The 12012-nt window shown below is 45.3% G+C and overlaps 1 protein-coding gene and 1 long non-coding RNA gene across 2 annotated transcripts in view; one reads left to right on the forward strand and one right to left on the reverse strand.

Annotated features, from left to right (window-relative positions):
• The window catches only part of RGL1 (ral guanine nucleotide dissociation stimulator like 1), a 53780-nt gene extending 43483 nt beyond the window's left edge, over positions 1-10297 (forward strand). Inside the window, exons 10-18 of the mRNA XM_027704501.1 lie at positions 1166-1255; positions 2406-2492; positions 2712-2744; positions 3554-3675; positions 3985-4074; positions 5317-5500; positions 6202-6609; positions 8325-8439; positions 8978-10297. Coding sequence (XP_027560302.1) covers positions 1166-1255; positions 2406-2492; positions 2712-2744; positions 3554-3675; positions 3985-4074; positions 5317-5500; positions 6202-6609; positions 8325-8439; positions 8978-9075 — 1227 coding nt within the window. The 3' untranslated portion in view covers positions 9076-10297. The remainder of the gene's footprint in view (positions 1-1165; positions 1256-2405; positions 2493-2711; positions 2745-3553; positions 3676-3984; positions 4075-5316; positions 5501-6201; positions 6610-8324; positions 8440-8977) is intronic.
• An 82-nt stretch (positions 10298-10379) lies between these two features.
• Positions 10380-11845, reverse strand: LOC113977947. Its single transcript, XR_003537453.1, has 3 exons — positions 11697-11845; positions 10981-11074; positions 10380-10516 (listed from the first exon to the last, which is right to left on the reverse strand). It is a non-coding gene; the product is annotated as an uncharacterized LOC113977947 (long non-coding RNA).
• Positions 11846-12012: the final 167 nt, after the last annotated feature.

Raw genomic sequence — 12012 nt, forward strand, 5'->3', positions numbered from 1 at the left:
TGGAACACTGTGTTTTGCTCAGGAATGGTGGGTGAACACATTCAAACCTGTCAGTCTGTTTTGTTTATTATCCATGTATCAATATCTGTAGGTAATGTTTAAAGCAGGTGAGAAAATAATAAGCATAGAGGGGAAAATGTGTGTTCAAAACAGCCTATTTAACTAAATATTAAAAGACAAAACAACTCAATCTGAGCCCAGACCTCTGGCTCCCAGCAAATCACTCTCTCCAGCTTCCCTAAGTTGATTTGCAAAACATTTTGAAAGCAGTGAGAGAAAAATTCCACAGAATAGCTAGAACCTCTCCCCTGCTTTTCATCTTGGGCCGTTTGGAGGATTATTATCCACTGAATCCTCAAAGTCTTCTCTAGGGGAAGCTGTGTTTGACCTTGCCTATCCAGCCTGCAAATCCAAGTGTAGAGCAGACAAAATGCCCTAGGAAGCAGGTTGGCTGGCACAGAGAGGGAGCAGTGTTCTCTCCTTCCGAACAGACATTCATAATGGCTTGTGTCGCATCTATCCAACCACTGGAGAAAAACCAGCAGTGACTCCAACATCCCCTGCACATCCAGGGAAATAAAGGTTAAAGATCTATTGTGAAATAGCTCATCCATTCATAGGAAAGCTGGAGCTGTGGGGATGGAAACCTATTCCTTTCATTTCCTGCGTGGTTTTGGATTAGTCAATAAGCCGCAGTCGCTGGTTCTGTGTTGGTGTTCCAGCAGAAGAAAAACAGCAAAGCATTACATAAGATGGAGATGTTTACTTGCAGCAGGCCTGATTAGGGAATTAAACACAAATCCTGAGGGTCAGGAGTGTTGGGATAAGAGTTCAGGGAAGCATCTGGACACCTGAAGTATGTCTAAGCTTCTCTGATTTAAACTCTCAGGAGATTTGCAGCAGCACTTAGATTTGGCCAGAGCAGAGCTGTTTTACAGAAAAATTCCCGTATAGTCCTCTTGTGGGATTTTATCCAAAATTCCCAATTAGTGTCCGAGTCCCAGAAAATCAACATGATTTTACACATATGTACCTGAATAGCAAATAGTTTTGCTAGCCCAGCTTGTCTGGTTAAACATATCTGCAATTATTTTACACAGGTGTAGTTTCCAGCTTACCACTTGGATCCTCCATTAATTGCCTTTAATCCCTTTTTACCTCCCAGGAGGCAACATCCAAATTTGCAAATCTGGACAGCAGCGAGAAAGAAAATCAGAAAAAGTCACAGAAGCGACTGCAACTTCAAAAAAATAAGGTGTGCTTGGGGTTTTTCCTCCCCTTTTTGGTAACATGATTAACCCTAACTGGTGTAATTAATTCTTAATTCTGTAAGAAGCAAAAGCTAGAAAGGTCTTTACCAGAGTGAGTGTGCAGGTGATTGACGGACATAAACTTGTGTCAGTCGTTTTCAGCAGTCTTATATCTGTCCTACAAGAAAGAATTCCATTATCTACTCCTTTAGAGAGAAACATGGGAAAGCCACACAATTTCCATGTAGTAAAACAGATGCTGTAAATGCTGTAGTACTTGTGATAAGGAAAATTAGCTCTGGCCAGAGCAGAAGTCTCATTTACTTCTAAACAAGGTCATGAAGCTTCTGACATACCAGCTTGAAAATTGCACGGGGCTTTTACAGAGATGGCTTTGTAAAATGTGTCTGGGTTCCAGTCTGCTGCTGAAAATGGCTTTTGTCTCAAAGTTGGCAAAGATTTAAAAGGACAGGGGGAGAGAAATCTGGGATAGGGAGGCCAAAGTGCTGAATATGATTTTTGTCTATCTGTTTGTTTGACTGGAAAAAATACAGATCCTTCTGGATGGTAGAAACAAGTGTTTCCTTCACAAGTGTAGAGCCAGCCTGAACTCTGCAAGTGCTGGCAGTCTAGAAGTTTAAAATGTGAATAATTACCATTAAAATGCAGTGGATGGCTGGGGAAGATGGTGACTTCTTAGAGGGAGAAGTCTGTACCTTGATTTGACTGTTACATAGTGTAACACAAGAATTAAAAACCTACTGGAATGAAGCAGAAATGGCTCACACAGGCTGGCCAGGACCATTCCCCAGCTCTTCCTCTTGGAGTAGGTGACTGAGGGACTCTGTCCCTGGTCCTCAGTGCTTCTTCCACAGCAGGGTTTCCTGGGGACCCACTGTTGGAAATCAGTGGTGGCAATACTGCAGTACAAACCCACCTGGCAATATCTGTGAGAGCATCCTGCTCTCAATGGAATTTGATTTAAATTCTAGATTAGATAATGAGAATGATGTAATGAAAGAAAACATAATTACAAGACTGCTGTTTGGTTAAGCAGATTACTTTTATTTCATTTTCTTACACAGGGGTGTTCTAGAATTCTAATTATTATCATTTTTCAGTTAATTAATCCAGCATTGTTCTGATCACTTGCAGGGAGTGATGCAAGGCACAGTCCCTTACCTTGGCACCTTCCTCACTGATCTCATCATGCTTGACACAGCCCTTCAGGACTATGTTGAGGTAATTTGGGGCTCTTTTTTTGAATCCTAAATATCCTGCCTGCCTTCCCAGCACCGTGTCTGTTTTGGTATCTTCTGCTGGGTTCTTGTGCAGCTCTTAAAAATCTGTTTTCAAATCAAAAAGGAAGCAATATGCAGTGTTACTAACGAGAATCTTGTGTGACTTTGAATGCAGTTGTCTCAAGGGTCTTCTCTGATCCCTTCCCTTTCCTTCCAACAGGGTGGCCTGATCAACTTTGAGAAGAGACGAAGGGTAAGTGGAATGCTCTGTGATTTTTGGTTTATTGATACCCTCTTTTAGAGCATTCTCTTGGCAAGGCCATTTGTCTTTAGCAGCTGTTTTATGTGCCTGAGCAATTTTAATGCAAGTTCCTGAGGGAAGAACAGATCCCTGCAATGCTCATGCTCTGAGCCTTTGCCTGACTGCCTCTGTCCTATGACCTGGTGGCAGGAGACCTTTGCTTTCCAGAAGATAGTTAGTAAATATCTTCCTTCTGCTGCAATAAACTATTTGTAGGTAAAAGGCTGCAGAGCACAAACCACAGGACTGAGAAATAAATGCTGTCACTCTTTCCATTCAGCCAGATCCTTGTTGGTCAGAGATAAGTAATGCTCTGTAGGAGTAAAGGTTACTTGGGTCTAAATAAAGTTGTGCCAAATCCTGGGGCCTGAAAGCAGACTTGGATTTGGCTGTGATGGAGCCATTTCCTGCCCTAACCTGCTCTATAACCTGCTCTAAACAATTACAAGTTATTTTGGCAAAGTGTGTATACAAGTGGAGTTACAGAAGAGCAGCACGCTCTGGTCACGCATATTAAGGGTAGCATTTCATGTTCCTCTGGAACAAGTGTGAGTGCACATTATGGATGCTGAGGAAAAAAACCCACCTCTGTTATTTGGAAAAACTGGTTCTTGAAATAGTCACTCAACTGAAACTGAACTTCAGGTCAAACTCAGTTTGTCCTGGATCTGTTGTTGCATGTGTTTAGTATATGAATGAGTTTGTTTGGTTTTATCTTGTTTTCTAATTCTCAATTTTTATTTGATTATTTCTTTTCTTAGGAATTTGAAGTCATTGCCCAAATTAAGCTCTTACAATCTTCATGCAACAGCTATTGCTTGATACCAGACCAAAAATTCATCCAGTGGTTCAGGAGCCAGCGGCATTTAACCGAGGAGGAGAGGTAGGTTCTCATTCCAGCTGGCAAAGCAGATGTTCTTACCCCACACACACCTGCAGGCAGGTTATTGCAGCCTTCAGCTCTCCTCTTAACAGGAACTCACACATACTAAAGAGCACTGGTTTTAAAAACTATTACACAGCAGTGAAATATCCCTTTCACCCTGGTAAAATGTAGGCAGAGCAACATTCCTCCTAGTGGGGCTGCAACATTCTGTGAAGGGTTTCTGAATTTCTTGCCTATTGCTACTTTGAGATGTATAACTCATAGTATTATCTGTCAAAAATTAACCCAGTGGCCTCTGTCCTGCAGTTACAAACTGTCACGGGAGGTGGAAGCAGCTGCTGATACTAACATCCTGTCTCCAAAATCCCAGAAAAGCATGGTGAAGAGGATCAGCACGTGAGTATGATGGGGCAGAGGAGGTTTGGGGTGGGAATATGGACCCTAATAACTCAAAACAAGCGGTGCTCATTTCATCAGCTGCAAAACCTGGCTGTGGATCCAGATCCCTGTGTTGCTTTAAGGAGAAATGCATCCTTGTGTCTGAAGCTGTCCCTTTCTGTTGTTAGAAGCAGTCATGAGGGTTATTAATGATAAAAGAGATTAGAAACAAAGAACCCTTCCTAAGGTGTCGGAAAAAGGAACAGTTTTAGTGCTGGATTAAATCCAGTACCTATTGTATAATAACTTCCCTGAATGCAGCAGCAAAACAGAGGAAATGAGGATAAAGTCTGGACTATTATTAGTCTAAATTGCTATAGACATGCAAAAATTCCTTGCAGGATTTTAATATGAAAATTCAGGTTAGCAAAAAGGCATTTGATTGTTTCTACTATCTGCCTTGATGCTGGAGAAGGAAAAAATCATGGGGACATGGTCCAATTTGATGGAATACCACAAAGATTTAAACAGGAGGTGGGTAGAGAACAGGGACATGAAGGAAAGCAGGCAGGAAACAAGAGACTAACAGGAATAAAGCAGAGCTCAAAGACTGAAGTCAAAATATCGGCACTCTGTGCTTTGCAAATGAATACTGTAGAAAAGCAGTGAGTGACACCTCTCTAAACTGTATTAAATCACTAATTGCATCCTGACGTGGCATCTAATGCACCCTGCTTTACAATACACACTTTGTGTATTGTAGCAGTTTGTTTTCTTTGACACTCCTTTCAATTCACTTGACCTGCATTTAGGAATGAGTTTCGGAGAGGGAGAGCCTTTAATTTACCCTTTCTTGTGTACACCTCCAGCCTCTTAAGAGGGAAACTGGTATCTGTGGCACCTCGATTGAGGGCAGGAATTGGCAGCAGGGTGAATTTGCCCTTTTTGAAGCCCTTTTACCGAGCAGGTGAGCCTGAAAATTTTAACAGACCAAAGGGGAGTCTCATGATAGTGGGGCATGAGCTCCGATTTTGGCGTTGCAGCTGGTGGGCACACTGGGTCAGGACGGTATTGTGTTGGTGTGTTAACAAACTCTCTGGACAAACTGTATAAACAACACGGAGGAAATGAAAACAATAGGCCACTCCAGATAGGAAAACAAAACAATATGTAAGAGTTCTGAAGCAAGTGACAAGCTTTGCTCTGTTCTGCTCTCACTTACTGGCTTTTATGCCCTTTTTTTTTTCCCCCCTATACCAGACTTTTTCTGGGCACTGATGTGATCACCCCACCCAAAGAGCAACCCCCAAAGAGCTCTCCCCTAGGAGGGAGCTCTGGGGAAAGCACGGATTCGGCCAGTGTTTCATCCTGTGAGTTTAATCACTCGGAAAGTGAGGATGTCTGCGTGACTCCCATCTCCAGTCCTGAGGACCCTCTGAAAAAGGTACAGCTGGGGCCTGGGTGCCACCATGAGCAGCTGTGAGAGGCTCTGCATGCTGCAGCCCCGTGACCCTTGCCCAAGGCTCTTGGTCTTGACTAGAGCGTTGCTTTCAGTGTGAATGGAGAGACTAGAGAGATAAAAGTGTAAAAATGGAAGTGATCCAGTCAGGTTCTTGCACAATCCCTTCTGTATTGCCTTTTCCAGTGGTTTTGATCCTACCGGGAAGCTTTTGAGCAAAGCAGATGGAGAGAAAGGCAAACCCTGAGCAGCAGGGGAGGGAAGGGGGCAGTTTCAAGAAGAATGGCAGAGAGGGAAGGGTGGGTTATTTCCACTCGTGTGAAGGCTCCCACCTGGAGCAGGGGTGCCTGTGACTCCCTCTGTTCCTTCCCAGCCAGTCCCAGTTCCTGGCTGCTTGCCCACAGCCTGGATGCTATTCCTTGGATCTGCTGCCACCTCCTGGGCTGCTCTTATTGTGAGCCCAGAGCCCAGCACACCCAGTGGGACATAAATTGTCATTAAAATGGTGGAATCAATCAAGTTCAGCTTTTCTGGAGGCAAGGAATCCCACAGCCAGCCTGCTGGGCAGAGTGTATGTGACTGAGGTTATGTCTGTGCCTGCTGCTTTCTCCTGTTCTTCCTGCAGAATGACACAGGCAGACAGACAAAACACCCCATTTGTGACAGTGCTTTTCTTTGTCGTGTAGATCCCTGGATACCCCTTATCCTCCTGTTCTCCTGACTCTTCCACGAGCACACCTTCCTCAGGGGTGTCACCTTTACCCTCATTCCCTACTTTGCTGCCCTCCAGTGATGACAAGAGCTCTGTTGGCTCCGACAAGGGCTATGACTCCGACAAGGGCTCCATCGGCTCCGACAAGGGCTCTGGCTCCAACAAGTGCTCCATCTTTGACAAGGGCTCAGGCTCTGACAAGTGCTCCCTCTTCGACAAAGCTTCTGGCTCTGACAGTGGCCCTGTCTCCGACAAGAGCTCTGGCTCCGTGACATGCAGCACTTCCAAAGTGCTCCCTGTTTACAACCGGCAGAACGGAGGCGCCTGCATCATCCGGGTCAGCATGGATGGCATCAACGACAGCGTCTACAAGAGCATCCTGGTGAGGGGCACAGAGCTGGCAGTGGCTGACCTTCTCACCCAGGGTGACTGAAACAATCCCTGCAGTCATGAGGGTTATTAATGACAAGAGAGATTAGAAACAAACAACCCTTCCCAAGGTGTCGGGAAAAGGAACAGTTTTAGCGCTGGATTATAAATTAAGTATCTATTGTGTAATGACTTCCCTGAATGCAGAAGCAAAACAGAGGAAGTGAGGATAAAGTCTGGACTGTTATTAGTCTAAACTGTTATAGACATGCAAAAATTCCTTGCAGGATTTTAATATGAAAATTCAGGTTAGCCAAAAGGCATTTGATAGTGGAAGCAATCTTCCTTCATGCTGGAGAAGGAAAAAAAACATCATGGGGATGTGGCCCAATTTGGTGGAATACCACAAAGAGTCAAACAGTTCAAACAGGAGGTGGGTAGAGAACAGGGACATGCAGCTAGACACGGGAAACAAGAAACTAGCAGGAACTCAGGGAGAGCTGCATGGAATAAAGCAGAGCTCAAAGACTGAAGTCAAAATATCCGCACTCTGAAGTGTTTTGCAAATGAATACTGTAGAAAAGCAGTGAGTGACATCTCTCTAAACTGCATTAAATCATTAACTGCTTGCTGACGTAGCATCTAATGCACCCTTCTTTTGAGAACACTTCACTGAGCTGACTCATCAAACCTGGCTGGAAAGGGAAAATGACAAATGATACCATTCAGAATATGTGGAGTGGGGTAGGAATGAGAGGTTTGAAAAAAACAGCAGCTGGTCTGGAAATCAAAGTTTGTGTTTTACCCAAAAGCTCCAAGGGAAGCACTGTGATCATGTGCAGGCCTTGCTGCTTCTGCCCTCCTGCTGCACCAGCTGCTTTTCCTCCAGCTCAAAACTGGCGTGCAGATTTTGACACAAGATGCCACATGCCAAGTTCTCCCTGGAGAAGCTTCCCCAAAGGGCTGGTTTCTGGCAACAGGGAGCTGTAGGGGAGAAAGCTGACAACCCTTTACTTCTGCAGCCTCTCTGTGTGGTGGTGGTTGCCATAGCAGCAGCCCCAGCATTCATTTCCCTCTCTGCTGGTTCCATGGAGGGATCCTGGCAGTGCCGGGCTGTGAGCACCCTCAGGGCCTGCCTGGGGGAACACACACACAGCAGGGTAGTGCTTAGCACCTTTAGCTCCCTTCTGATTTCAATGGTGGGACCTCCCCAAACGCTACACGCTGTTTCCTGAGGGCCTGACAAATTTGGCTACTGGTGAGATGGCAGAAGGCTCTGGAGGGAGCCCCGTGTCTGCTCCGGATGCACAGCACTTCCACAGCAGACAGCAAACCCAGCCACCAGGCCAAAAATCTCTGCAGGATGTCAATGGAAGTGCTTAGCACAGGAGTCTGCAAACAGCAGATGGGGCAGCTGTTTCTGTGGGCTTTTGTGGCTTGTGAGAATGATGTCCCACCTCTCAAAGCTTTGCTCAAGAGCACAGACACTGATTTACTGCTGTCTCATCTAGTGCTGTATCTGTCATCTTGAGCTAAAAAGCCACCACCTCCCAGTGGCACAAACACCACATTTTAATATCTGTCAGCACCTACCACTCTGTTACTGACCCATTATGGTTTTTTCAGTTCTGTGACATCTTTTCCAAAACCAAACAGGTTTTTGCTAATTCCTAAATCATTACTCTTGTGAGTAAGCAGAATCTCTCATTGCAACTCTTACCTTTCCAGATAACTAACCAAGACAGAATTCCTGATGTCACCCAGAGAGCCTTGCTGAAGCACAACCTGGAGCCTGATGCAGTGGAAGATTACGAGCTTGTGCAGGTCATCTCTGAGGACAAAGGTAGGGAAGCCAAACTGCTGCTGCCTGAAAAGTTCTGTTGGATTTTGAAGGAAAGAGTAAAATGTGAAGCACTAGAAATGCCATGAACAGGTCCCAGCTGCCAACGAGAACAACCCCCTGGATGCTCAGGGATGACTTCTCAGGGCCTGTCAGCACATCCCACTTCCCATGGGCAGAGCCAGCTCCTGGGCTGCCAGGCCAACCTTCCCGTGGGCACTGCGGCTGCAGGGCAAGCGTGGGGTCTGGGTGGTGGGGTTCTGCCTCGCTGGGACCAGAGCATGCAGATCCCTTCAATCACTGGCTTCCTACACAGCCTCCTCTGGGAGAGGCTGCCAGGGCCTCCCCCAGCCTTGACACAGCCCAGGCTTGGCCTCCACCTCCTGCCCTGCTCCCCCTTCCCTGTGGGAGAGCTGCTGTGGGCAGCTCCCGATGCCACTCTGGCCCAACAGGGAAAGCCCCCCACGCTCCGTTGTTCCCTGCTCCCTGTCCTTTCCCAGCTTTCCTTGGCGCTGACGCTGCTCTGGGCCCTGTTTTGCAGAGCTGGTGTTCCCACGCGATGCCAACGTGTTCTATGGCATGAACAGCCACGTGAACTTCGACTTCATCCTGCGGAAGAAAGCGGAGCTGGTTGGCTGAGACTTCACCTTCGCTGCCGTCCAGTTTTAGGGGTGGATGTGTCAGTATTACCTGTTGAAAACGTGCAATTGGAGGACGGGGCAGCCCTGGGGCAAGAGGCTGCCACCTTTGTCTTAAGGGACACCCCGCGAGCCAACTCTCTTTGTGAGAAAACAGTCTCCTTCGTGCCAGTATTACACAGAAGATCATCTGAATTTATTTTTACACAGCTGAAGAAAGTTCTGAGTGCACGTCTGCCTGAACCAGCCAAAGGCTTTTTGCACTTGTTCTGCGCCAGAGAATTAACCTGTTTTGGATCTGGTTTCCAAAGAACTTTAAAATGAATGAACTGCACTTGCCTTTGGATGATCGTCATGAATTGTTCGTGAACGGGACAAACACACACTGCGTGTGTTGGATTGAGGTCTTAATGCCATGACAGGGTGGTTTGCCTTGGACTGTAACCCAGGGAACAGAACTGAATGCCTTTCTCATGTGATGGATGTACCTCCTCCTCATGTGCAATTACTCTCCATGAGCAGAACTTTTAAATTTTTTAAAAGCCATAAGTGAGACGCTGGATTGTAAACAGCCCTTATTTGAGATATATGAAATAGATACAGTGTTTCTGTAGATAGCATTGTGCAAATTTAGGAGTTAGTTATTATCCAAATAGATAACTTAGGACTGTTAAGGATCATTAGTTAAAATAAGAGTTTTATCCATGCCTGGGCCTTTCCCCCCTCAGTTCTGTCGCACTAATTTTCAAAACTGGGCTCAGGTTCCATAAGTTTTACACTACATTTGGATTTATCACTTCTGTTTACAAGTAGGTAAAACAGACCTATTGTAGGTCCAACAGGCCTGTTGTACATCCAAGAGACCTATTGTAGGTCCTAGTCTGAACAGTTTATGAATTCCAGCTGTATCTTGGTTTAGAGGGTGGTAGAGGGAGGGGATTGTTACTGAGCCTTAACCTTTGCCCAGATTTAGGGCAAGACTAGAAGTTTTCTCTGCATTTTGGTTCAGTGTCAGTGTCTGTACAGAGCAGTTTCCCATGTACATACAGCATAGTTCCTAATGTATATAGTACTGTTCACTCAGAGGTTGTATGTCTGTGTTAAGCTGAAAAGTGAATGTTCTGGATTTTAAAATTACACTCTCCAAATGTTTATATATAAGAGGTTTTTAATTGCTTACCTGTAATCTTTATATGATAAGTATATAAATTGTTTTTCATTAATGTTTGCCTGGAGTCAGTTGATTTTCTTTTATTACTGCATGTCAGTTGTGGGGCTTTTACACCTCACAGCACTTCCCTCACTGTCATTCTCTTCAGCTTCTTCACTTTTACTGTTTTAACTTCTAAACAGCAAAGCCAAATCCATTGAGAGCACAACAGCACTCTTCCATCCTGAGCCAAAATCTCCAACGCTCAGTGAAAGCCTTTCCCTGCTTCCCCCTTTAGGCAAAGGAAAAAAAAAAAACTATAGAAACTGAGAGAAACTGAAATCAACCGGATTATATAAAAAAATATATATTTACAATTTTATATACAAGACCTGTCACCTTCAGCCACTGGAAGAGAGAAGAGAGCAAAGGCCTCTTATCTGCACCTTTTCTATGCTGTGTTACGGAAAGGGATGACATGGAATACTTAGATTCCTGACCCTGTTGCTAAGGAAGGCCTAAAAATCCAAAAAAACCAACCCACTACACATCCTTAAGCCAAAGCAAAGACAGAGCTGTTGGGTCCAAGCAGTCTTATTGCAATTAATAATTTTTAGGGCCTATCACCACAACCTTTCCATGTGAAGAAGCTGCCAAAGGCTGGTTCAAAGCTGGTGCTGCTCATCAGCTTTGAAGCCCTTTAGATGAGTCAAAAAACCACGAAGTTAAGTAAGTACATGGAAACTGGAAAAATACCAGAACAATCCACAAGTGTTCCAACTGGCTCCTACTTTTCCAAAACACGGTTATTTCTGAGTAGGGCAAAGCCTGGCCAGCACCTGCCAAGGAACTGAAAACACAGACAGGGAACAGCACTTGTCACAAGGGTAGAACCACTGGCATCCCCCAGGCCTTGCATATGTCAATAAATAATTTTTGTATGTATAAACACACAAGGTAAAGGAATGATCAGCAAGACTGAGGCCTTGTCTGCTCTGAAACAGGCATAGTCATTTAATTCATGTATTCTTAATTTGTTCCTTTCCCTGAAAGCACCATCAACCCCCCTGAACCACTCGCTTCCTGAGTCAACTAAAAGGAAAAAATACACAAAAAACCCAAGCTAAAAAACCCAGCCCTGTTGTAAAGTTGTTTTTCATAAACTGCTACTGCTCTGCTTAAGGAAATCAGACCTTTTCTATCTTTTATTATTTGAATGAGGTTAAAAAAAAAGGGGGGGTGGGGGACAGGAGAGGGCTCAAACTGCTTGTATTTTTAAAAAATCTATGCTTTGTTTCCTAGTGGGGAGCACCTTGTGCTGACACAGGGAAATCCCATGGCAGGGGGAAGGAAGGAAGGAGGCCACTCGTAGACTCAGAGGTGGGTCTATCACAGAACAACAAGCACATGAGGGTGGAAGAGAGGTGGCTCTTGTATCCACAGCAACACCTGCCAACGTGCTGGATGCTCACCTGGTCATGGAAATCCTGCTGCAGGCCACACCAAGCATCCAACCAACACCTCTGGGGTTTCCAGTGTCCTTCAAACAGGCCAGACTTGAGCTGGGACAGTGAGACCTGCGGAGGAATCAAAAGGGATTGTGAAGAAGGAACCCCACCCAGGCTGTGCACAGGGCCCACAGGGCACCTCCATACTCACCAGTCCTGTGGGCACCTGCTCCCAGCTGGACAGCAGAAGGAGCACAGCCTCCAGGTGGGAGCTGCAGAACAGGCACATTTATACCTCCAGTGACTCCAGGGGAGAGTGACACAGCTTAGAATCCCTTTG

Source organism: Neopelma chrysocephalum, unplaced genomic scaffold (genome assembly GCF_003984885.1).
Source record: "Neopelma chrysocephalum unplaced genomic scaffold, ASM398488v2 Primary Assembly neopelma1_281, whole genome shotgun sequence".
In the NCBI taxonomy this organism is placed as follows: Eukaryota; Metazoa; Chordata; class Aves; order Passeriformes; family Pipridae; genus Neopelma; species Neopelma chrysocephalum.